The sequence below is a fragment of the Pituophis catenifer genome, unplaced genomic scaffold, assembly GCF_029215685.1.
Source record: "Pituophis catenifer annectens isolate HBS135680 unplaced genomic scaffold, rPitCat1.0.hap2 SCAF_1, whole genome shotgun sequence".
In the NCBI taxonomy this organism is placed as follows: domain Eukaryota; kingdom Metazoa; phylum Chordata; class Lepidosauria; order Squamata; family Colubridae; genus Pituophis; species Pituophis catenifer.
Window position 1 is genome coordinate 71316291 of NW_027256881.1, and position 25939 is coordinate 71342229.

Consider the following 25939-nt stretch of genomic DNA (forward strand, 5'->3'; position numbering starts at 1 on the left):
GCTAGGAAGGCCTGCCCGGTTCCTTTCATCCGGATAATTAGGTGACAGAGGAGGACACGAGGAGGTTCCGGAAGGAGGAACACGTGCGGGGAGCATCTGGGAAGCCGTGGAACGTCCCAGGGGAAACGGTGCAAAAAAATGTCACTGGAGTAGCCTTGTAGCCTCTGTTGCATTACGGTCCTCCGCAATTCTCGCTAACGGGACTTGTGCCTAAGCCATAGGTGAAATTCTGGAAGTGAAGCCCAATTAATTCTCTTTATTTCAGTCCTCAACCCAGCCAGGGACTCTTGGAAGCTGCTGTTATTCGGCAGGGCGGCGAGTTTCGGGCGGCTGCTAGAAACCGATCTCGTGTGCGAGGCTTGATTTGTAAGCGGCTCTGCTTGGATGTGAGTTTGCAAAACTTCGTAACCACGGGAAAGCACTCTTTTTTTCTTGTGTTAGGAGGCGAGCTTTCCTGGAAGTTATATAGATTGCTCCAGTGGTGAAATCCAAATTCTTTTACTACCGGTTCTGTGGGCGTGGCTTGGTGGGCGTGGCAGGGGAAGGATACTGCAAAATCCCCATTCCCTCCCCACTCCAGGGGAAGGATACTGCAAAATCCCCACTCCACTCCAGTGGAAGGATACTGCAAAATCTCCATTCCCACTCCACTCCAGGGGAAGGCAAAATCTCCATTCCCACTCCACTCCAGGGGAAGGCAAAATCTCCGTTCCCACCCCACTCCAGGGGAAGGATACTGCAAAATCTCCATTCCCACCCCACTCCAGGGGAAGGATACTGCAAAATCCCCATCCCCACCCCAGTCTGGGACCAGCCAGAGGTGTATTTGCGGGTTTTCCGAACTACTCAACATTTCCGCTACAGGTTCTCCAGAACCTGTCAGAACTTGCTGGATTTCACCCCTGGACTGCTCTGAATTTACTGCTTCTAAATTTGGTTGGGGTCAGATGATGGCGAGGCATGGATCCTTAGCAAGGGGCAGATGCTAGATATAACAGTGACAGAGTTGGAAGCCTTGGAGGTCTTCTAATCCAACCCCCTGCTCAAGCCAGAAACCCTATTACGGTTTCAGACAAATGGTTGTCCAATCTTTTCTTTAAAAACTCCAGTGTTGGAGCACCCACAACTTCTGGAGGCAGGTCGTTCCACTGATTAATATATATTTTAATAATATATTTTGTAATATATGTAATATATTATAGATATTTTGAACTGCAGCTTTCTGTGCTGCCAGAGGGAATTCTGACAAATGTAGCCAAATGTTGCTGCAAATCATGCAAAGTTAGGTTGGATAAAAATTATAGTTTAAAACATAGAGGGCACAAGTATGCCTGCTGATTGTATATTCTCATGGGGCCATGATGGCGAACGTATGGCACGTGTGCCCAAAGTGGCACGCGGAGTCATGTCACCTGGCACGCACGGCATCACCCGTTCCTCTTCCTGGTTTTTGGTGTGCATGTGTGTGCGATGAACAGTTAGTCTTTGTGCGTGTGGCAGTGCCGGAAACTGGAACAGCTGGTCTTTTGTTTTCCTGTGTGATCATACGCACTGGTCAGCTGATCGTCGCACGCACATGTGCACCAGAAACCAGGAAGACTAGCTGGCCGGTGCGGATGATTACACAGGATAACGGAAGATCAGCTCTTCCAGTTTCCGGCACTGCCGCACGCCGGAAACTAGAAGTTCATTTTTGAGCACGCACATGCACCCTGGGCAGCTCCTCTTCCGGATTGCGACCCAGACAAGCGTGCACATGAGCACAAAGCGCACGAGTGCACTCTCTTTTCAGCACTCGGTGCTGAAAAGGTTCGCCATCACTGTCATGGTGCATTGGGGCATTTGAAAACCTGATGTTAGCATTGGAATTGAATGATACTGGGGTGGGATTGTGGTTCCTGTATGGGAACTACTGGCAGAGTGCTTCCTATATGTGCTTTCCTATATTAATTTGGAAATGAGAGGCCGTTTTGGTAGACCCATAATAAGTTCTTTTTATGTCTGGGGGGAAGACAGGGTAGTATATCTATAATAAAAACTATAATAAGTAAGCAGTCAGCAAATCAGTAGTAAGAATCTGATTAGTTAATGTGCATATACAAACTTTAATAGTAAACAGAGGACTGGCAATGATAGAGATGAGACACTTTATTGATTTGAACAGTTTTTATTGAAACAGTCATATCCCCATACTTGCATGGTCTGTCCAGGAAAATGAATATAGCATTTATCTTTACCTTAAAGAATTAGTACCTTTTCCTGGGTGCTACAAACCCTTTTCGGACAGTGCATTTGAAGTGCTACATATGTGTCTAATCTCTATGCACAGTGTCATTGAGGACAGACCTTGCTGCTATAAGGACAGGAAAAGGTAGGAGAAGGCTGTCATAGAATGAAGTTATAATCTTAACATGGCTTACTGTGCTTAGGTGCACTTGGTTAGCTAGTTCATTTTCTAAACAATGCCAGTGTGTCCTTTTCGCTCTCTGATATTCTCTGAACCTATTTTCCAATGTACCAGAAGGCCAGATAAGAAATAAAAGATGGAAACTAATCAAAGAGAGAAGCAACCTAGAACTAACGAGAAATTTCCCAACACAACAATTAAGCAGTGGAACAGCTTGTCTTCAGAAGATGTGGGTGCTTCATCACTGGACGCTTTTAAGAGACAGGACATCTACTTATCTGAAATGGTATAGGGAGTAATGGTGAACTTTTTCGGCACCGAGTGCTCAAACCAGAACATGCGTGCATTTATGCATGCCGGAGCACCGGAAATCCGAATACCAGCTGGCCAGTGCGCATGCATGCGCCGGAAACCAGAAAAGCAGCTGGCGATGGTGTGCGTGCCCACAGAGAGGGCCTGCCATAGGTTTGCCATCATGGGTATAGGGTCTGCTGCTTGAACAGGGGGTTGGACTAGAAGACCTTCAAGGCCCTCTATTATTCTGTTTCTATATCGGATGTCTGTTGGCATCTTACAACGGGTGGGCAACTATGGTGCCTTTACGATCTGTGAACTTTAGCTTCCAGAATGGCTGCCTCAGGATTTCTGGGAATTGAAGTCCAGATGTCATAAAGGGACCATAGTGGCCCGACCTTGGCTTGATTCTAATCAGGAAAGAACAGATCCTTCAAAACATTGTTTATTCTGCTAAAATGTTTATGAAAGGAAATCTAGGCATCTCTTATTATGAGATTATATTTTCTTTCAGCGGATGCTCTCTTTTTATTTCCCAAGTACCAAAAAAAGGAATTGAAAGTCCCCCAGTGGTGTTAGAATAACCCTTCAAAGTTGATTAGTATTTTTATTTCATTTCATTTTCATTTTTTCACTTCATTTTTAGCCCAATATTACAGTGATGGACAGGCAGTGCAAAGGCAAACTTGTGAATGACACCAAATAGTATTTGACTTACAGCCATTCATTTAGTGATTGTTCAGAGTTACACCAGCATCAAAAAACGCGACTTATGACCGATCCTCACACTTGTGACTTGTTGTAGCATCCCTGTGATCACATGATCAAAATGTAAGCACTTGGCAACCAGCAAGGGTCACATGATCACCATTTGCAACCTTCCCAGCTGGCTTCTGACAGTAAAGTCAGTGGGGAAGCCTTGCTTAATGACCGCATGATTCACTTAACCACTGTGGCAAAAAGATTGTAAAATTGGGCATGACTCACTTAACAACCACCGTGCTAGGGAATGGAAATTCTGGTCACAATTGTGGTTATAAGTTGAGGACTACCTGTACCATCAATGAATTCTTAGCAGGAATGAGAACTGAATGATAGAACTCCTCTTTTTCAACCTGGATCAACTATATTGCAGACTGGAACATATATGTAGCAGTTTGAAGGAGCTGTCATGAGAATTTGGTTAGAAACATAATTAATATTCAGCTTTAAATAATTTTCAGGTGCTCCTTCCATGGCTGCAATTTACTCTGGTATTCATCTGAAGCTGAAAAGCTCAAAGACATCTTGGGAGGACAAACTCAAGTTGGCTCGGTTTGCGTGGATTTCTCATCAGTGCTTTCTTCCAAACAAAGAACAAGTAATGTATTTCATTAGATCTTTTCCCTTAAATGCTGTTTTTATGTTAGGAAGTCTTGAACCTGCTCGGCACTCTTTCTTCAACCAAAAGTGAACTTAGTTATTCAAAACTTTTTATCACTTATTTTTTCCAAGTTTAAATGAAAATGGCTGAGAATTAATTTGACACTCGGAGAAGCATTTAAATAGCACAAATGTCAAAATCGTTTTTGTTTTTCATGAGAGGATGTTTTTATCTCAACACACCATTCTTAATATATTTCTGTAATGTTAGAAATTGTGCTTGAAGGAAATGTAAATATACTGGATATTTCTGTAAAGATCTAGTGCCATTTTTTCACCATTTTTTAAAGTTTACCTTTAAAGTTCACCCACCTTTAAGGCTACCTTACCTTTCTTAAAAAATATTTCTTTCCCTAGACAAGAGGAGTATATTTGGGGGACAACAATTTTAACCACATTTTAGGCAGATTTTTTAAAAAAAGAAGAGGGAGGTTTCCTTGCTTTTCTGCAGCAGCTTTATGAAAAGATTTTGAGGACATGCAGAAGGTTGGAGAAAGAAAAAATCTGTTACTCAAGCAGAAATATACTCCTAACATTGGATTTCATCCAAGGAATACCAACGTACCAGGCAGATAGAGATCTTATTGTTTTATTTTTAAAAATTGTACATTGCCCTTCAAAACCAACTAAAAAAATATTAAAGGTACTATCTAGCCACAGTTAAGGATTCCTAACAGCACCACTGGTGTTCCTGGGAATATGGGACATAAAACTGGGCACACAAGGCCAACATTGACTGAAACCAGAGACATGTGATTTACTATGCTGTACAAGGACTGAATTTTGTTAAGTCTGTACATAGTAACTTATCTACAGTTAAGGGTCTGTTAGTAGCAAGAAAACTTTTGTAATTTGGGAAAATAATTCATTATTTTCCAGGTTGGTTGTTAATCTAGAAAAATCTAACCAACTATCACAGAAAGTAATTGGTCGGCAGGCAGCCTACTTATAAAATATATTCTTTTGCAAAATGGTTTAGAATGTAAGAGTGGATGTCACTTACACAGTTATATGCTAGTAGGTCTTATTTATGTTTCTCTTTGTCATGTAAAATTAAATATATTGTGCCATCCCACTGAAGTTCCTAATGTTTCCATCCCTATGAAAATGTAGCCTGAGTATATTTTTGGAAGGGACACATCATCCATCCGTGGACATTCAATACACATAGAATCCAAATTTTGCATTTAAATAATCTTTTATGGGAGTTTTGAAAATTGGGAAATGTCTCTTTGATTGTGAGGAAAAGAAAAGAAAAAGAACATGTGTTTCCAGATATAGTCCTACAGGTAAAGGCAGCTTTAGTTGCAAGCTGTATAACAGATATGCAAGTTGGTGAGGGGGTTATTAATAAGGAAGTAGAATGAATCTCTATATTTTGATATTGTCACCTTTTTAATCACAATACTGGAAGCCTGCCTCTTATACACAAGTATTGAGTTGCCCTTCCATGTTCCCCATTAGTGAAACAGATCTGCTTATTTTTAGGAATCACATTATTTGCGTCAAACTGCTTTGTGTTGCAACTGTCCCTATCCTATCTAAAATAATCATTGTTAATACGTGTGCATGGGTATTTTGGGGGACACAGGTCTTACTTGACTGGGTAAGTCATAGCTTGATTTCCTGCTACAATAAGAAACTTGAATTGCCAGATGAGATAATTGAGAAGCTTTGGATTTACCTGGACAGCATCATTCACAGCAAAAAGCTGCAGAATCTCTTCAAGGATGGAAAAACAGTAACCCTGCGCTATACAATTGCACAGGTATGTTTATAAATAAACAAACTTTTACATAGATCCATCTTCCTCTGGAAATAGTGCCTGGATTGCTTTGAGATCTTGCTGACTATCTGCTGAACCTTTTCTCTTTACATCACAACACCAGCTGCAAATTTTTCTGCAACTCTCCCATAATAATCTGATACCCCCTCAAAGCTGTATTTCTTCATGAACAGCTTTTCCTAGTTTAGCTGTCTCCAATTGTGTTTTGGTTGCAACTCAAAGAATTCCAGCAAGGGAATTTTTTGTTTGCTCTTACAACACATCTGGAAGATGCCAGCTTGGGCAATAATAATATAATCCAGCAGTCATTTATAAACATTTATAAGCAGGTATGTATGTTTAGCACATAGAAACATATTGGTACTGGCAGGAATATTGTTTGATACCAGTATGTTCATAGAGAAGTGCAGATTGGCAAACTAGCCAATAGCTGGACATTTTAACTTAGTATCACTATTGTACATTGTAGATATAGATACGGTGGGTTTTTTTAAAAAAATTAATACATATCTTCAGGAGATAGAATTGTGAATGAGAATTTAGAACAATACATTATGCTTTAAAATGTTCATACTAAATGCCATGTCTTCCCAGTCAAAGAATATTGATTGTTACACTTGATCATCTTACATGTTATTCAAGAACAAAATCCCATTGATTGTTGTGAAGTTTTAACAGAGCAAAATGTTTTTGTCTTCCGAGGATAGATGTTTTTGTTTTTTGGTGAGAAAATATGAGAGACGAAGAGAAGCAGATAGAGGATTCAGTTGATGTGAAACCAGGAAGTACAACCTCGGTATGGGGTGGGGGGTAAAGAAAGGAAATGCTCCAAAGCCTGCCTAGGAACTTTTAAGATTTCAAGATTATATTTTTACCTGAATGTCTATGGAGATTCTCAGTCATTACAGGTCACGGTTTTCCCGAAGATGGTTTTTCAAAAGGCAACTGGACTTTCTTAGTTTTTGCTTGAAGACATTTTGCTTCTCATTCAAGAAGCATCTTCAATTCTGAATGAATGGTGGAGAATGGAAGGATTTATATTCCTTGCAGTCATCTGGTCGTTAGCACTCTTTCTGAGAGTTGTTGAGGCCACTTGGAGGTTTATTTGTGCCCTCAGAGTCACCTATATTTTTTTACCTCTGAGTTGTATTAAATATGCCTGTCTGAATTCTGGTGTGGTTCTTTCTTCTTAGATGCCATTGCCAACTATGTGGGGCTTGACAATAAGAAATGCTTCTTTGGAGTTAAAGTCCACTAAGACACACATTGCTTTAAAATCAGATTGTGCTAGTATGATAATTTTTTTTTACTAAGTAATTGTCTGATTTGATTTGCACCTTTATAGAACCTTCCTTATCTATAATCCATTTGTAAAGGATGTTTTGTCTGTCTGCTTTTGGATCCTCAGTATGAGGCTGAATTTCCATAATTACTGTCATTATAAAGGGCCAGAACAGATCGTTTAGATAGTGCAGTAAAATGTAAAAGGAGGAAAAGAAAATTGTTTATATCACGTGATTTAGCAGGTAATAATAAATATACAAGAAGATACTGAGTTTAATTTTGATACAGATTCTTGAACGTAACTTCTGTTTTGTCCCTTGTCTCGTCTTTAGGTCATAAATGAAAATCTTTCTCTAGCTTACAATCAAAAAACACTGAAGAATGTCAAGGCAGTGCTAAGCTGTTGTAGCGGCATCCTTTCCAAACCTCCTCTTTCAATAGTTTATACTGCAAAATTTGAACTGCTGGTAGATCTTCTGAGTAAGTTGTCCTGGCTAACCTGTTGGCAGTTATCATTGGAAGATGCTGTGTCCCTCCAGTTGTTTGAAGTCCTTCAACTGAGCCTCAAGCAGTACCTTCTAATTCAGCGGCAGCAAAGCAATATAAATCGTGTATTTGGTCAAGTGACCCAAAAATTGTTGCAGCCATGCTTATTGCTTAGATACTTGCTCACAATGAAAGTATGGACTGATGCAGATGACGATCGCATTCATCCACATCTCAGCAAGGAAGTCCGAAATCATGTAGAGAGTTTGCTCAAGGCTGGCATTTTCCAACAGGAGCTTTTGTCATCCTACAGAGAAGAGCTGTTACCAGAGAAGGAATCCGTTGGCACAAAGAAACTAGGCTTGAAAAATCTGCTTCTCCCAGCCAATACAATCCAGGCTTCTTTAAGAGAAGCCACCTTACGCGAACAAGCTATTCATGGAAAAGTGGTAGCTCATTCAGTACCTTTGCTCTTCAAGCTTTTTTTAGAGACTTACAATAAACCCGAAGACCATTTGGTCTGCTTTCACATGCTTAGCAAACTTTACGATTGCTTACGGATTTCTTGCCTGCGAGGGAATCTTTGGGACAACCAGCTTCCAGCATCAGAGTGGAGCTCGGAACTGCTTGCGGTGGAGCAGCTTCTCAATTTGGTGTTGAGCAATAATATTTATAACGTGGCTGCTGATCGGATTCGGCACAAGGCAGTCCAGTTTAATTTTTACCGTCAGTTAGCCCAGTTGCTGATGAATCATTCACAGGCCACCATACCTGCCTGGTTTAGATGTCTCAAGGCCTTGATTTCCTTAAATCATTTGATTGTGGATCCCGATTTGGATGACTTAGTGGCCTTGGCTTGGATTGATGCGGAGGTCTCTGAGCCACGAACCAAGAAGGCTCAGACAACCCTTGTTAGCACCGTCTTCTCTACTTATGCCAAATTGCGCCAGTTCCCAAGTCTCTTCCAAGAAGTTTTATCAGTCATTTTACGCCCTGCTGCAGAGGAATCAAGACTGCCATTGTTGCCAGCCAGTATCAGGGCCAAGCTATGTGAGTGTCTTTTGGATCTGCCGTCCAATCAGGTGCTGGATATCGTAGCTCTCACAGTGGAAAAATGTCAGACTTTCGTCATTCCTCATGTCAAGGGGGATGCCGATGTGGCCTCAAAGCTTCTGTCCATAAGCACATTGCTGTATTCGGTTCTCTTCCATATGAAGAGTTTAGATGATTCCACTCCACTGTCTGTTGTGCATCGCACTCAAAACCTGCTGGAGACAGTGCAGAAGAATGTCATCCAAGTTCTGTTTGACCTGCTGAAAAGTTCTGAGGCAGAAGAAACAGAATTTGAGCTTTGGACAGAGAAGGTCAGTAACTCAGCTCTTCTTCTGGCTTGTGTGTGTGTAGAAAGTGATACTCTTTTTGCCTTAAATTGCAAGCAGTATAGCTCTCCCTTAGCCCTGTTGCTTGATGATTCTTCTGAAGAAAACTGGGACTTCTCAACCATATTTCCTGGCTTAGATGCAGAATGTTGGGAGAAGATAAATAAGCTGGTAAAATGTTCCTCCCCAATGAGCAGCTACTGTACCGAATGGCTGGTGCTTCAAAAAATGAAGAAGATGCTAATGCACACCACCTGTTGGACAGAGGCATTGCATCAGGCTTTGCAAAGTGCTGGAGCTTTCATTCTTCAGTCTGGAAGAGCTTCCACGAACAAAGAAGAATCGGAACCCTGGGATGGCAGTGCAAGTAGTATAACCGCTCTAACTTATCCAGTGGCACATTGGCACCTGGTACTCTCAAATCTCCCTGTCCTGTTTCCTTATCTTTCTGAGAATGATACAGAGTATATTGCAGAGGTGCTGCTGAGAACACTATTGGTTAAGCAAACCCAGTCAACTTTTGCTGATGAGGACGATTTTTTATTCACCATGGAGAAGCTGTCTAAGGATTTATTGCACAGTTCCCTTCTCCCAGAACTGCAGATGCTGCACAGTTTTTTCCTAAGCCAAATAATTCAGCACTGTGCTAGTGTTCTCTCATCTACATTTCCAAATATTGCCAATCAGCCTCTTCAGTTGCTGTGTGCAGGAGATACTCCGTGGTGTGAAGCTATGCCTTCAGGTCACGCAGCCAGCGTAAGGTCCAGCAATGACTTTTCAGTTTCCTGGGCAATTATGGAGAAAGTTGCTCTTAATATACTGCAATTTGTGAAAGAGAGATCTTACGTTACCTTGGAGGAAGAACATATCAAAGAGCTCTTGAATATGCTAGAGGTCATTTCAGCTTTGAATGTTGACAGCTTCTTTCCTTTGGATTTTGCACGATGCTTTCTTCTGTTGATTTCTTTGGCTGTTAATACCAGAGCAAGCATTTCTTGCAACAAAGCCTTGTCTTTAAAGTTTTTGGCAACCTGCTGCCATCTTCTAGCATGCTTACAGGCCGGAAGACATGCAAACTCATCCTTCAAGGTTTTGTATGCTAGTGATGTTCTCGAAGCTCTCCTCAACTCTATGTTTGCAGTCTGTAAGACCTTTGGCAGTGTCTTGAATATTGATGCTCGGGATGAATTTCTTCATGAGCTCCAACTCTTTTTGGAACATTATCTTCAGGTAATGCTAGAAAGGAGGCAGAGTGTGAAAGTGAACCTGGAAAAGTTCCTGTCTTTTATAACAAGTTGCCAGCCACGCGATACAAGTTCTGGACAGCCTGAGCATTGGAGCCCTGCAGTTGACCAGGTTCTTCTAGTGGCATTAATTTCATTGTGTCATGTTCTGGCTACGTACCTGCAACAACACCCCAATGGAAAACTACAGATTTCAGGAATGCTACCTGTTTTTCTTAAACAGGCCATGTTGCAAACAGGAGCGACTATCAAGTTCTGCCTTCGAAACAAGACAGAAGGCCAGCCATTACCTTTGGCTTTTATACCGCATATTACTACTCTTCTAAAAGCAGATTCATTTTGTTTTCAGTCTATGCTTCCTGCAGCTGGTGAGAATGAACTACAAGATCCAATGAAACCCAGCAAAAAGAGCCAGCTTTTTCACAGGGAATTATATCAAAGCTTTTGTGTTCAAATATTGAGAGAACTTGAGTTGGCAGATGGTAACTTCCAGTTCCTTCACTCTGCTTTGCAGTTTTTGACTGCTTTCTGTTCCATGCCAGAACTGTATCCCCCACATGTAACTTCAATTGCCGTATTTAATTCGGTCAGAAAATTACTTGCAGGTAAGGAAGTGCAATTCTTATTTCCTCACTTCACTCCTAAATATTGGAAGGAGAAGGTAGATTAGAAACAGTTCCAGGTAGTCAGTGTTGAGCAAGGATAAAAAAAACAGCATATAGGAATAATACAGATCATGAAAGAGGTGAGGTCAGAATTACTACTGGATGGCCACCAATGGCAGATTAATGGCCTCTCTAAAAATGCTTTTTCTAGCATGGCTATGATATGACTCTGAAAGTCCAATAGATGGTTAGTGAAGAAGGGAAACCAATGACTTTTAACAAAGCTCTAGAGCTCAGAATCTTGATGATATCCTTTTTACCTTTATGTACTTCCTAGCCTGCCGGAAACACATTCGGTGATATGAATTTAACAGTGCACTGAAGGTTTGGGGTTTTTTTTTTTTTGTATTTTTGATGAGCTTGAGACAATCTGCCTAGTTTTCTTGTGATTCCTAGAATTTTTAGGGGATATTGTTTGGTGCCTTAAAGGCATCCTAATCCCCTCTCTTTAGTGGGGGGAATGGTTCCAAAATGTTGGTCTCCACTTGTTTTGGGGTGGACTCTAGGAGCCGTAAGTGAGGTGCTAGGGATTTCAATCTTATTTTGAAACAAGAACTGAAGCCACCAAAAAGAATTGCCTACTTAAAATCATATATTTTAGATTTTAATTTCTTTGAAAATATAGTTGATCGCTGCCAGTTGGATGTCTGCAGTAGGATTTCATTGGCTTCTCCACTGCTGCCTGATAGCTAACTGGGTTGGAGATGTTATTTACTTAGATCTCTTTGCTGGGCATGAAAATATTGCTTCTTGTTTCCCCCCTCTACTCTCCTGTCTCCCAAAACAGGTCATACTGGCTGGGATAGAAGCAGAGAGTTGTGTGGAATACAGTAGTTGCCCAATAATGGTAGCAGCCTGCCTGATTTAGAAGCTGGAGGGAACCAAAAGCTATCTAAATGAACTGCAGCTTTTGGCAGCTCTACCATCACGGCCTATGATAAAGAATATTTAGCATGTATCTTTAGCATATTTAGAATATTTAGCAACAGTATCTGCAGAATTACCCTTTTCTTTTATTAATCTTCTTGGAAAGGGAGTTTTAGTGGCATTGTGATGTCTCCTGCTTGGTTGACTATTCTGCTGGGCGAAATTCTGCTAATATATTTTATAATTTACAGAAATTTCTATTGATAGAAATAATTTGAGTTTTGGGCAAGACATTCACATGACAGGAGAAGCTAAATTTTCCATCCTGCCTTCTAGATGCAGAAAAGGAGATGTTGTTGGTGTGAGAGAAATGCTGTTAAGTTTGTTGCACTATAAAGAAAAAAGAATGGGTTGGTTTGTCATTTCAGTAAATGACAAATGGGGAAGTAAAGGAAGGTAAAGGATAAAAAGTAAGGGCAAGTTTTGTGCTATAATGGTTTAGCATCTTTCAGCAGTTTGTGGACCTTAAGAGTTTGGATGATGGTTTCTCTTGAACTATTGCAGCTCCTGAAGTCAAAGGCCAGTTGATTCAAGATCTAGATGTCCCCTTGACTGAATTGATTGCCCAGCTGGTAGAGAATGGTACCATCGATGACTTTTCTACCATGTTGAGGCTGCTGATTGAGGGACTGAATGTTTGCAATCTTTGGAAACAAAATCCTGAAGTAAGAACAATGTTAATTTTTTGTTTAAAAAAAATTGAATCAACGATGCTTTATTTGCCTTCATCCAGTTCCATGCTTTTGAATTGCTATGTTGCTGAACAGGTTTTCTGTTTTGTATTTTTTACATGGAGTATTTTTCTACCTGAAGAAGATAAAAGTTAAAGGTTTCCCTGTGTAGTCATGTCTGACTCTAGGATGTGGTGCTGATCTCTGTTTCTTGGCTGAGGGAGCCAACATTGTCTGAAGACAATTTCTGTGCTCATGTGGCCAGCATGGCTATATGCCAAAGGTGCATGGAACGCTGTTACCTTCCCACTGAAGTGGTACCTATCTATCTACTCGCATTTGCGTGCTTTCAAACTGCTAAGCAGGCAGCAGTTGGTTCAGGAATGGGAGCTCAACCTGTTGTTACGTACTCGGATCTTGAACCCAGGCTGTCAGCTCCAGCTGACAAGCTCAGCATCAAACCCCTAATCCATTGTGCCCCCTAACTGAAGGAGTTGGGATTAAACCCAGAAACTTTCTGAGTACAAAATGTGTACTCTGCCCCTAAATACTGTATTATATTATAAGTAGTTCCTGAATTACATGAGGGTTATTTTTTAAGAATTTTTTGTGTAAGCTAACTATCATGCATTAGCAAAAATAAATTGCACCATTCAGAAAAAAAACATATTTTTAATGCTGCAGTCTTAATCTGTTGATTTAATGCTTAAGTAATGTGCTTACATATCCAATTGTCTGTGCATTGGTAAGCTTCAGAAAAATTCTTTAAAAAATATAATTAGTATATAGACATGTTAAGGGACTCACTTCTACCTGTATTTTGTATACTTAAATTTCATTTACTTTTATAAAACCGTGGTTAACTTGATATTTTCTACATTGCATTTTGCTTGTATCTTTTATCTTTTTTGATGTGACCATGCTTATTACTCTTATTTTCTTGGTATGTTTTGTACAGATAGTATTATCAGCTGTTACCTTACTGAAAGTGCTACTCAACTGTCCTCCTCTAAGTGGAGAGAAAGAAAAAGTTTTCTGGTTTTCTACTCCCCAGATAATGACTGCTTTAGCTGTAAGTACCTCTGCTGCTGGATTACGTATATGCTTCTGAATTTAGGTCACTGTTTACATTTATGCTATTGACCCCCACTCACCTAAGAAGACACAGACATAAAAATAAGCATAGACTTTTCATATTGTAGTCTCAAGTCTGAGGATCAAAAACTACATAGCTCATATCAACTCCTATCTCAGTGTTCTATGCTCTAATTCAGGGGTCTCCTGAGGCCCAGGAGCTGGATATGGGCCGCAGGATGCTTAGATCTGGCCCGCGGTGCCGCCCTGGAAACCGCGAAGAAGTGGCCTATGGTGCCTCTGCCAGCGAAAACAGAGCTTGGGAGGACCACACATGGGCTTCCTGAGCTTTATTTTCACTGGCAGAGGGTTGCAGGAGGCCGTCACAGCCGAAAACGGAGCTCGGGAACCCATTTTCGCTGGCAGAGCGCTTAGGCCACCACAGGCGCCCCTGACACGGGTGACGTTGAGCTGGCCACGCCCACTCTGGCCACACACACCCCGCCCCCTGAGGTCAAACACAACCCTGATGCGGCCCTCAATGAAATCGAGTTTGACAACCCCGCTCTAGTTGCTCCAAAACACATTATTATTCCTACTCTTTGCAGCTTTCTGTATGGCCAGACTTCCTGGCTTCCTTAGCAGTGGAATGATATCATGTGCTTCATTACATGTTGTAGACCTCTGACAGTTTTGAACCTCTGGTTCAAAATATACAGGTTAATGGCAAGCAGACACTTTGTGATATTTATTTATTTATTTATTTCTATACACAGACATACAGATAGACATAGACGTAGACAAACACCCCCCCCCACCCTTCCAGAACATTCCAGTTCACTCTGAGGTCAGAAGTTTCAATACTGTACAGGATTTTCAAAACAATTTTTAGATATGTGGACTGGGGAAACGCTGGCTGGGGAATTCTGGGAGATGAAATACATACATCTTAAAGTTGCTAAGTTTGAAAAACACTGACCTAATGCACAGAAGATGGAAGCTGGAAAACTATACCAGAGCTTCTAGCTTATATCTCCTTTTCTTTTTCTGTGTGTTTATGTTATAGTTATATTGCTAGAAGAGATAGCATTTAATCTCCAAGAAACTGAAAATAATAAGATAATGTGCATGGAGTGTAGGCACATTATGAATGAAACTACTTTCCTACTTTGCAATTCCAATTTGTCCTTTTAAAGTCATCCCCATAGTAGGGTTAGTTAAAAGAAAAGGACATTATGAAATAAAACTACTAATGAAAAAAATAGAAGCTTTGTTTCTTATCTTAACATTTTATTTTTAAAGTAAGATTATCTTATTTGGGTTGTATAGGATTACACTATATTTATGTCTATAATTATATTTATTTACTTGTTTTTTTTTGCAAAATAACACACAAAGGAGAATTAAATTATGTAATTACATGGCATCATTAAATGATATCATACCACTCGGGTCGCTTCGTCTGAAGCCCATTCTGTCAGTCAACCCGAAAGCAACTTTTTGGGGAAACATGATGGTTGTCCAGGTTAAAATCAAAACAAACCCTCATCCAGTAACCCTAGACTCAAATGTGCAGTCTTGAAACAGCTGAACTGTACTAAAGAACAAATTGTATGTGGCTAAAAACTGATTTGGTTGAAGGCAAAAGGAGAAGGGGACAGCAGAGAATGAAATGGCTAGATGGTATCATCAATGCAATGAACATGAATTTGGGCAAACTCCAGGGGACAGTGGTCGACAGGGGAACCTGACATGCTACGGTCCATGAGGTCGCGAAGAGCCAGATATGAGTTAGTGAATGAACAAATAACAACAAAAAACCCAGATTGTATAGTAGAGTTCTAAATTTCATTCCAATACATAGTCTTACGTCCTTGGCATACGCCAGAGCCATCAAAAATACAACCCTCAACTTAAAACAATTCATTTAGTGACCATTGGAAGTTACAATGGCACTGAAAAATGTGACTTATGACCATTTTTCACAGTAATGACCTTTGCAGCATCCCCCATGATCGTCTGATCGAAATTCAGATGCTCGGCAACTGGTTCATATTTATGACCGTTGCTGTGTCTCAAGGTCATGTGGATCCCCTTTTGCGACCTTCTCACAAGCAAAGTCAATGGGGAAGCCAGATTCACTTAACAACCGGGTTACTTAACTTATCAACTGCAGTGATTCACTGAACAACTGTGGCAAGAAAGGTCGTAAAATGGGGCAAAACTCACTTAACAAATGTTTCACTTAATAATATAAATTTTGGGCTCAATTGCAGTCATAAGTTGAGGACCACCTGTATAGTAAATTTCCAGTGGCAAGGAAAGATTGTGGATATTCATGGATTTATTGGCATTACTGCCTTTGCGGAAAACCATCGTGGAAATAGCTTAGCAGTTGTGTGATTTGAAGCGGGAGCTGTGAGGCTGGAGAAGCACGCTTCCACACATACAGTGTGTGTCCTACTGTTTGTGTTTCCTTCCTCCTGATGTAGATGCAAATCAAAGAGGCTTCTCAAGATCCAGTCCTGCTCCCTCTTCTTGCTGTGCCTATCCTGGAAGCAGCAGCTCTTCTTCTTAGACGCGGAGAAGGGATTCTCTCCAACCCACATCATGTCGCTCTTGTTTTTAATATTCTTTTGACTGTCCCTCTTGACCAGAGGGTGTATAACAGCGTCTTTCTGGGAATCCATGAAGTGCTCTTTTCCATATTGCAGTGTCATCCTAAGGTAAGGAGCAAGCTTGAAAAACATGAAAGTAAACCTAGTGTCTGAGGGATAAAACTATATACCTCCCCATTAGGCTTTTTCTGCTATTGTTCATCTTCTGTTAAGGTGACCTCAAGTTTAGAAAAATAAATGAAAATGAAAGTTGGTGGCTTTTAGGATGGATAAAGTTGGGGCTGGTGGGGCAGAGGGGACTGCTGGGGGTTCGCAGGGGTTTGGGAGAACCTCTAGCTAAGATTCTGTGCAGTTTGGAGAACCCCCAAATCCCTGGCTGGACCCGCCCACCCGACCCCGTCCCTCCTAGGAATCCCCACTGTTTTGGATGCAGGTAAGTGCAGGGCACGTACGGAGGCTTGGGGAGGTCGAAAAACGGGCCTACCAGAAGTTCGAGAAGTTTCCAGCCTCCAGAGGGCCTCCGGAGCCCGGGGAGACCATTTTTGCGAATTTTCCTGCCTGTCAACCATTCCTCAAGCTCAGCACAGACTGAGGAAGGATGGTACGCAGGAAAATCCCCCTCCCAATTTTCCTCCCGTTCACCAAAAAGCCTCCTGCGAGCCTCCCAAAAAGAGGGAAAAAGCAAAGCAGCTGGCTACGAAACTACCGGCTTTGGGGAAGCGGCCCAACAAGCAGAAGCACTGTGCCCAGAAAGAGAAGGGCAAAAGCGGTATTTGCGCTGCCCCAAGGGGCCAGTGGGCTGTAGCTGAAGTCGGACAGTTGCCCCCCCCGGCCACTCGTGCTGACCCCCCCCGGGTTTATTTTCAGGGTAGAGGTAATATTAGACCCACCTCCAAAAAAGTAGGGTTGGGCTTACTATTGGGGTGGGTCGTGTTTGAGGTGGAGGGAGCACGGTAGATGATTATGGATTATTGTTACATAAATAAAAGACCATTCCGTCTGAATTCTCAAAAGCCAGACTTCAAAAGCCAGACATAGCTTTGAACCCTGCCTTCAATCTCTCTTATTTACTCTTGAGTATGGATTTTTGAATCGCTGCATTTTAACATCAATGTACTTATTATGCAGGTGATGCTGAAAGCAGCTCCATCTTTTCTGAACAGTTTTCATCGATTGGTTATTTCTGTGATGCATGAAGGGAGACAAAAAGGAGACAAAGGTTTGACATCTATTGTCTTATATTCCATTTTCATCTTGTTCTGCACTCATGTCCTTTCCTGACTGTAAAATGATTTTGCATGTCTGGAAGACTCTACCTAGCCGAATTTGAGTTGGTCTGTGTGTAGGTCTTATTGGGTTTGAATTGAATTCATTAGTTATTAAGCAAGTATATGACTCGAACCTAAAGCTGTGATCTTAATACCCACCGTTAGAAATAAAGCCCATCCAATATATTGAATGAATATCCATAGAATTGGGTCAACATTTATCTAGACCATGCAGTGCTTTCCTTCAGTGGTATACATTAGGGAAAGGTCAAAGATGTAGACACTATTTGGATGCCAATTATTGCATCACACAAGTCCATTTGCCCTGAACAGAATAAGAATAGATAGAATAGAATAGAATTCTTTATTGGCCAAGTGTGATTGGACACACAGGGAATTGGTCTTCAGTGTATATTCTCTCAGTGTGCATAAGGAGAATAAAATGCATTCATGGAGAATAAAAAGATACAATGCTTAGTGATAGTGAAGGTTACTAATAAACTATCAAATTGTACTAGGAAACAAATTAAAACAATATAAATTGAAAGATACAAGCAACATGGTTTATAGTAATAAGTGGGAAGAGGTAGATACTAGTAAGGAAGAGAAAAATAATAGTAGTAGAGTCTTAATAAATTATATATTATTTATATAAAATAAATATATAAAATAAATAAGCATATACATAACAGTAAAAGTGATTAATTTTTTTCTAAATATTTCCTATGAGTACTTGCATTTTAATTCTCGCTGTGTAAGGCTTATAGAAGTCTAGGTGCAATTAAAATATTTCCATATTGAACCACTACATGTTATTACATCCTCTGAGTTTCAGAGTTGAGTCTTACTAGTGTCATTTCAGGAGGCACGAATGTAAGAGGATAAATTCAGCAACAAGAAAAAAATACATTACAGTGGATCTAATTATATACATATGCCACCCTAAAAAGTATACAGTCTTCCTTCTCATATTAGCATGCCTGGGAAATTATTAACTGTTACTGCAGCCTATAACTGACCCATAACTAAGAAGAACTGCTTACAGAAAGCTTTCATATGATCATCAGTATACAGGTAGTCCTCAACTTATGACCACATTGGGGCCCAAAATTTGTGTTACTAACTGAGATGGTAAGTGAATTTTGCTCAAGTGGTGAAATCCAAATTTTTTTATTACCAGATCTGTGGGCGTAGCTTGGTGGGTGTGGTATGGCTTGGTGGGTGTGGTTTGGTGGGTGTGGCAGGAGAAGGATACTGCAAAATCTCCATTCTCACCCCATTCCAGGGGAAGGATACTGCAAAATCTCCATTCCAACCCCACTCTGGGGCCAGCCAGAGGTGGTATTTGCTAGTTCTCTGAACTACTCAAAATTTCTGCTACCAGTTCTCCGAACTGCTCAAAATTTCCGCTGCCGGTTCTCCAGAAACTGTCAGAACCTGCTGGATTTCACCCCTGATTTTGCCCCATTTTATGACTTTTCTTGTCACAGTTGTTAAGTGAATCACTGCAGTTAAGTTAGTCACATGAACCTGGGACACTGCTACCATCATTAATATGAGTCAGTTGCCAAGCAGCTAAATTTTGATCACATGATCATGGGGTTGCTGCAGTGATCATAATTTTGAAAAATGTCCATAAGTGACTTTTTTCAGTGCCATAACTTTGAACAGTCACTAAAATGAACTGTTGTAAGTAGAGGACTACCTGTATTTGCTCCTATGATTTGCTGAGGGATGGATGAAACCAAACTACCTCTCATCCCCCTCCCCTATGTAATGCAATATTAAATCTCAATTCATTTGGTTTTCCAAGGGTCTGTGGATGAACTTGAAGCTATATTGAAATGTGCTCAGTTGGTGGAGCGGATGTATAGTTATATTGCTGCAAAAACAGAAGACTTCACTGTGATGTCAGCCTTCATTGTGGCCCAATATGTGATAGAATTGCAAAAGGTAATGACCCACTTATTCAGTCAAAAGACAAAGAGTTCTTAGTTGTGAGGAATGAGTAATACCTTCAAAGTGGTGTACAGGAAAAATTTAGTGACATGTTTCTTTATTGAGTCTCATGTCATAAGACAGCTTGTCCAAATCCAGGCTTTCTAGCAGTGATGGGCTATAGCTCCCATCATCCTCAACTGGTAAGTCTTTTGGGAACCACGATACTGGCTTGTTATATTGGTGACTGTAATCCAATGTATCTGAAGTGTATTAGATTTAGAGAAGTTGTATTTTAGAATATTGAAAGACACTTTTGAATCAGTTTTAAAACTGATTAGGATACCGGAGTCTATGGTGCTTCCAAGATACTTAGACTAGAGGAGAGAAGCTTAAATAGGCTCATCCCCACTGCTTGGACATCAGGTTTATTAAAATCAGTAGGATTTGTTTTTCATAAAGTGCACCTAGAGTCAGAATGCAGATATTTATGCAATATTTAATTAAGCGATAGATATTTGTCCTGGACACCTTTTTAATTCTAAAATCTGCATTATTTTGAGAGGGGAATTTTGTTTTTGCAAAACTTCTGATTGCTCCATCCTACTTATTTTTCTGTTAAGCAATAATCTCCTTATCCTTCTCACCTGGTAGGAAACAAAATATATTTCATTTGCTCACTGGGTTCCTCTTGATTGGCCCTGTGTCCTATTATGGTAATTGAAATTCTCAGTCATTCTTTTTAATGAGTAGCAAACGCTTCTTTCAATGAGATATTAATGACTGCAAGTGACTCTGGTTTTTAACATACTTCGTACTGTATTGTTCAGGCTTTTTTCTTTAGCTGACATTTCAGAAAATGATTCAGTTGACCTAACATTAGTTTGGTCTGTGGGAATGTGCTTCAGAGCATCATGTTTCCTTTCGTCATGCACTCTGATTCATTCCCATATTTTCTCACTTTGCAGTTGCCCAGTGTTTCATGATGTCTTTATTGGAAAACCACGTTGGAGAAGGGGATTCAGTATAATGTCACAATTGACCAAGGGCAAACATCTAACACTTATGTCCTGAGGCAAATTATTTACTTGTTCCTTGAATTTATTTGCCTAGATGGCTTACGACAAAATTAAATTGTTCTCAAAATTAAATTGTCCTCACATTGTTGTATAGTGCAGCATGATAGAACTATATGAGAATAAAAGATGGGTGGGTGGGGAAGCGGGGGGTAGGTGGTGTTTACTAATAATCTCGTAACCACCTCCAGTGTTGGTACTCCCCCATTGGGTCCCCAGGCCAACAACCAGCAGAGCCAGGTGTCAACTTGTGAAGCTTCCTGACTTGCTCCTGAGTTGCCATAGACAGGGGAGGATGGGAAATTGCGCCTCGCAGTTGCACCAAGGAATTCACATCTCAGTCAAAACAAAATACATCCTAGCCGGCTAAAGTCAAGGCCATCTCCACAGAGACCTGCAACAGCCGGAGGGAGTGACTTGTCCGACCCGCGAAATTGCTTCGTTGGGGAATGTGACTGGTGACACACCTTGAGGGGAGGGGGAAACAGGGTCAGAGGCAAGACCCAAACTGGGTGAAGTCAGAGCTGGCTTCACTTGGTTCGTGCCGACATGGTGCTCCTAATAAACAACTGGATTTTTCTTGCTAAATGGCTTGAGGCTCCTGATTTTATTAGGACATTGGTCGGAACCCTGACACCAGATCTTCAGGCTTGGAGGATAGGAGGGTGGAGGCAGATCTCATGTTGGAAGATATGTTGTTCCAAAGTGCGGATGCTATGGTAGAGAAGGTTCTTCTTCTGGATCCCGCTAGTGAAGATCTTTGACCAATGGGATCTGCAGTAGGTCCTCTCTGCTGGCATGAGTGGAGTGGGCTTGTCCTAGAACAGGGTTGTCAAATTTTGATTTCATTGAGGACCGATCATGATTGTGGTTGTCCTCCAGGGGGGAGGGGTGTAGCCCGGGGTGGTTGCAACCAATTGGGTGTGGCCTGGGGCGTGACCATCTTGACAGTTGTGTAGGTGATGCCTGTGGGGGCCAGGCAGGGTTGGAGAGGGTATCTAGAGGTCTCCTGTGGGTGGGACAGGGGGCAGAAGGTTCATCCCATGGGATGAGATGAGGTGAGGCAGGGGGTGGGGCAGCTACAGCTGGTGTGCCTTCAGCTGCTTTTGGTACCGCTCAGTTTCCCACCCCAGGCTGGTCTGGTCTGGTGAGGGGGATTGCCTTCTGCCTTCACTGCACCACGAATGGGGATTGACCATCCCCCAAACTCTGCCTCTGTCAATGTAAATCCTGGGCAGTGTGGTGCAATGGAGGAGGAGGAGCATGGCGAAGAAACAGGGAAAGTGGGAGAGAGAGAGAGAGAGAGGGAGAGAGAGAGAGGCGGTGTGTCATTTGAGCTTTCCTGCAAGTAGCAGAATCCTTACCCAGCATTATGCTGGTTTTAAAGCTGGTTTTATGTTAACATGGATGATACCACTTTGGTTAAAAATTGTGAGGAAAAATGGGACCATTTGTCCCTTGACAAATGAATGGGTTCACAGCTACCTTGGATGATAAACTGACATTCTTCTCCCCCCCCCGCCCCCGCTGTGCTGTCATAGTAATTAGAAATTCAATTCATCAGAAAAACATTTTATTACTCGCCTGAAGAAGAGGGGGAAAAAGGTTTTAATGCTAATGACAGCCCTTTCTTTAATTTCTGTTCCTAGGAAGTTAGTCTGACATGTCTGGCAGCATGAGACTAATCTGGGGTTAGGGCACATGGTGGGAGGGAATACTTTTGGTGGTAAAAATAGCAAGATTGCCTCTCGAGGCAGCCACAGCAAGAAAATTTTGCCAGAGCTGGCTTTTTATTCAGATGGCGCCTGCAGTCCTAAAATTCAAAAGGAACAGCCAGGAGTCATGTAGAGCAGGTTTGATTCTCAGGGTTGTCTTTAGCTTTGGTGATGTTACCGTTAGAAATTTTTGGACTGCGTGAGAAAATTTTGGATTACAAAGAAATACATAATGAATTTCTCAGTTGAGCAGATAAAGACAAAAGGGGGTGAGCAATACTAGTACTGGAAAAGGGTGTTTCAAAAAAAGCCTGATTGAATTTTGTAGACTTGGATAAGTACTTAGTAGGATTCTTTCCCAGATAATTGCTAACTATGAGTGCAACTGTAGTTTTGGGAATATTTTTTTCAAATCCAAAATGAATTTAAAAAAAATGTAATGGACCCAATATAACTATCTAGAACAGGGGTTAGCAACCTGCGGCTCTGGAGCCGCCTGTGGGTCTTTCATCCCTCTGCTGCAGCTCCCTGTCGCTGGTTGGCTCCACAATTGATAGGGCTTTCGGTTAGGGCAGGTAGAGGAAAAAGGACGCTGTGCTAGGAGGAGACTCTGTGGTGGGGGAACTGGACTTCCGGTTGGCAGAGGAAAAAGGACGCCACACTAGGAGGAGTCTCTATGGTGGGGGAACTGGACTTCCAGTTGGCAGAGGAAAAAGGGCGCCACACTAAGAGGAGTCTCTATGGTGGGGGAACTGGACTTCCGGTCGGCTCCAGAATTGAATGAGGGGCTTCCGGTTAGGATCTTCGTAGTCTTTTGAATGTTGAATGAATGATCTAGAAGGAGTCCTTCAGTAGACAAATGAGGACCCAGCTGAACAGCTTGATTTCAAGCTAGACATCTGGGAATAGATTTTGTTCATAAATGACACATTGCAGATTCCTCCTCTTCTTCCTCCCTAAACATTCAGGAATCCCCTAACTCTCTAGAGAGGAGAATTAGGAGCTGAGGGGGTAGAGGGGGAATTAAAGAAGAACAACTAGCAGGCATATTTTCTATCTTGATGAAGACCTATTTAGTCGATTATATCACAAACTGCCGGATGCCGGCAGTTTGATTCTCACTGGCTCAAGGTTGACTCAACCTTCCATCCTTCCGTGGTGGGTTAAATGAGGACCCAGATTGTTGGGAGACAATCTGCTGATTCTGTAAACCGGTTAGAGAGGGCTGTAAAGCACTGTGGAGCAGTATATAAGTCTAAATGCTATTGCTATTGGTACATATTTTCTAGATCTTAAAGGGTGACAATGAAATTTATTGAAAACTTTCTTTTCAAGATGTATCATTTCAGTCATTTCTGCAGTGGTTTATTTGGAAGGGAATTGTGTGTGTGTGTGTGTGTGTGTGTGTGTGTGTAGGTATGTATATATATATTTAAAAATTGGTTTTAATATTGAAAGATTGCTTGGTAAATCCTTGATGAATTGAGTAGGCTGACTAGGGTTTTTGGCTTTCCTGGGTGAGAAAGAGCAATTAATGGTTGCTTTCAAAGTTACATTTATTATTATTATTTTTTTTTTAAAAAAAGCCAAGAGGGATAGAAAAGGCCAGGTACGATTTTTATGCATGAAAAAAAAAAATTAGGTTGGTTCTGGAAGTTCCTGGACTGAGTGTATACTTGGATGTGTCATTGCTGCAAATCTTTATAAAGCAATCTTGAATGCTGCAAAACTATGCCTTTGGAAGACCATAGCAGCGTTATTATTTATTGCACGCTATTCAGTGTTTTATCCAATAATACATTTAACATTAAACCATGCCTGCATAGGAAAAAAATGAACATTGGTCAAGTCGGTTTTAGTATCCTGGTTAATGTTGTCTTTTGTAGTAAAAATTGTGCTTAATTTAAAGCTTGTTTAGGTGTGTTTTGAATGTAGTATTGTAATTGACTCAATACGAACTTACTTGTTCATAAGAACCCGTGGTTCTGAACAGTAAGAATGGGTCTACTTCTGCCAAAATTTCTCAGTTGTGGGATCTGACATCACCCAGGGGTCTACTACTAGATCCTGATCTACTTCCTGTCTATCTGTAATATATCTAGGGTAGACTTTATCCTCAATCACTGAGCCATTTGATTATTGTGCAGGTAGTCCTCTAATTACGACCACAATTGAACCCAAAGTTTCTTTTGCTAAGCAAGACATTTCTTAAGTGAATTTTGCCCCATTTTATGACCTTTCTTGCCACAGTTGTTAAGTGAAGCACTGCAGTTCTTAAGTTACTAACACGGTTGTTAAACGAATTCGGCTTCCCCATTGACTTTGCTTGTCCGAAGGTTGCAAATGACCTCGGCGCACTGAAACCGTCATAAATATGGGTCAGTTGCCAAGTGTCTGAATTTCAATCATGAGGCCATGAGCATGCTGAAATGATTATAAGTGTGAAAAAAGGTCATAAGTCACTTTTTTCAGTACCATTGCGACTTCGAGTGGTCACTAAATGAACCGTTGTAAGAACAGTTACCACTACTTGTATATGCTTGTAGATGTTTTACTGTTGCTTTATCTCTTCTATTATATTTTTTTTACTGTTTGTACTTTTGATGTGGACATTTCTGTCATTCTCTCTTGGAATGGAAGAATGGAAAATTGGAAGAAAAGGGGCTTTCATATCTGAATATGATAATCTTCTCAAAAGGGAAGGCATCCATGCATTCCTATAGCAATATTCATTTTTGTTCTGTATTTTTGGCTTTTAAATAATGAAGTTGTTCATTATACCCACAGAGGAGTAAAAATACATTAAAAAGAAACTGACAATAAAAATAGGCTACAGTTTGGTAAAGACGCCACAGATCTTTCCTTCTGTTCTAATTATGTTAAGGTTGGAGTCTTTATATCTCCACAATCTTTGTCTTAATGCAAGTGGGATAATGAATGAATGCTTCTCTTCAGTGCCTTCCCTAATGAGAGTGTATGTGTGTCATTAATCACTGGTAACAAGCTTTAATAAACTCATTTATATTCCCTCTAGGTGACTTTGCATCCAGCTGTAAAGAAACATCTAACAGAAGGGATCTATCATATCATAGATCTCTGCAAGGAACGGGACATCAAATTCTTAAATGTCTCTCTACCAGCAGGTGTGAGAGAAGTTTTCAAGGAACTCTATCGCGATTATGCTCATTATCACAAAGCTTTAAAGCAAGGGGATGAAAAGTACAAAGCATGAACTAATTACTCTGTTGAGATCTGGGTGAAGAGTCTCCATCTGGATGGGATGAAATCTACTTTTCTTCCATATTAAGTCACTTGATTTGAATGAGAAAACCAGGTGCCCCGAAGCAAGGATGTATGGCACATATCCTCTGTGCTGGTGATTTGAGTAAACTTCTGTTTTTCCAGGCTTTACAAGCAGACATTTCTGAAAGAAATTGTATTAAAAATGTACATTGCAAGGAGAAATTCTGTAAAGGGAAAAAAAATAAATGTATTAATGGGCCAGAATTTTGAGCTATGAACGAACACCATTTCCCCCCTTTTTGAAGTAAGGTATAATGGGTTCCAAACTACTCTCTTGTTGGGATAGTGTTATTTTTATATTTAGACTGAACGAATTTTGTATTATACCTGTAAAATATTGATAACTATTAAATCTACATAGCCTTTTCTTTTTTTAAAAAAA

The 25939-nt window shown here is 40.8% G+C and overlaps 1 protein-coding gene across 1 annotated transcript; it reads left to right on the plus strand.

Moving 5' to 3' along the window:
* Window positions 1-148: 148 nt before the first annotated feature.
* Window positions 149-25939, plus strand: URB2 (URB2 ribosome biogenesis homolog). Its single transcript, XM_070950972.1, has 10 exons — window positions 149-386; window positions 3925-4061; window positions 5715-5891; window positions 7526-10907; window positions 12399-12559; window positions 13524-13637; window positions 16132-16365; window positions 17386-17476; window positions 19339-19478; window positions 25289-25939. Exons 2-10 carry the CDS (start codon window positions 3936-3938, stop codon window positions 25484-25486), a joined length of 4623 nt encoding a protein of 1540 aa, XP_070807073.1. The 5' UTR covers window positions 149-386; window positions 3925-3935; the 3' UTR covers window positions 25487-25939.

Excerpts from the sequence above, each read along its gene's own strand:
- URB2 (XM_070950972.1), top strand. The coding sequence starts at position 3,936 with ATGGCTGCAATTTACTCTGGTATTCATCTGAAGCTGAAAAGCTCAAAG. Across the intron at positions 4,062-5,714 it reads TTCTTCCAAACAAAGAACAA|GTCTTACTTGACTGGGTAAG; the intron begins GTAATGTATTTC and ends TGGGGGACACAG. Across the intron at positions 19,479-25,288 it reads ATGTGATAGAATTGCAAAAG|GTGACTTTGCATCCAGCTGT; the intron begins GTAATGACCCAC and ends TATTCCCTCTAG.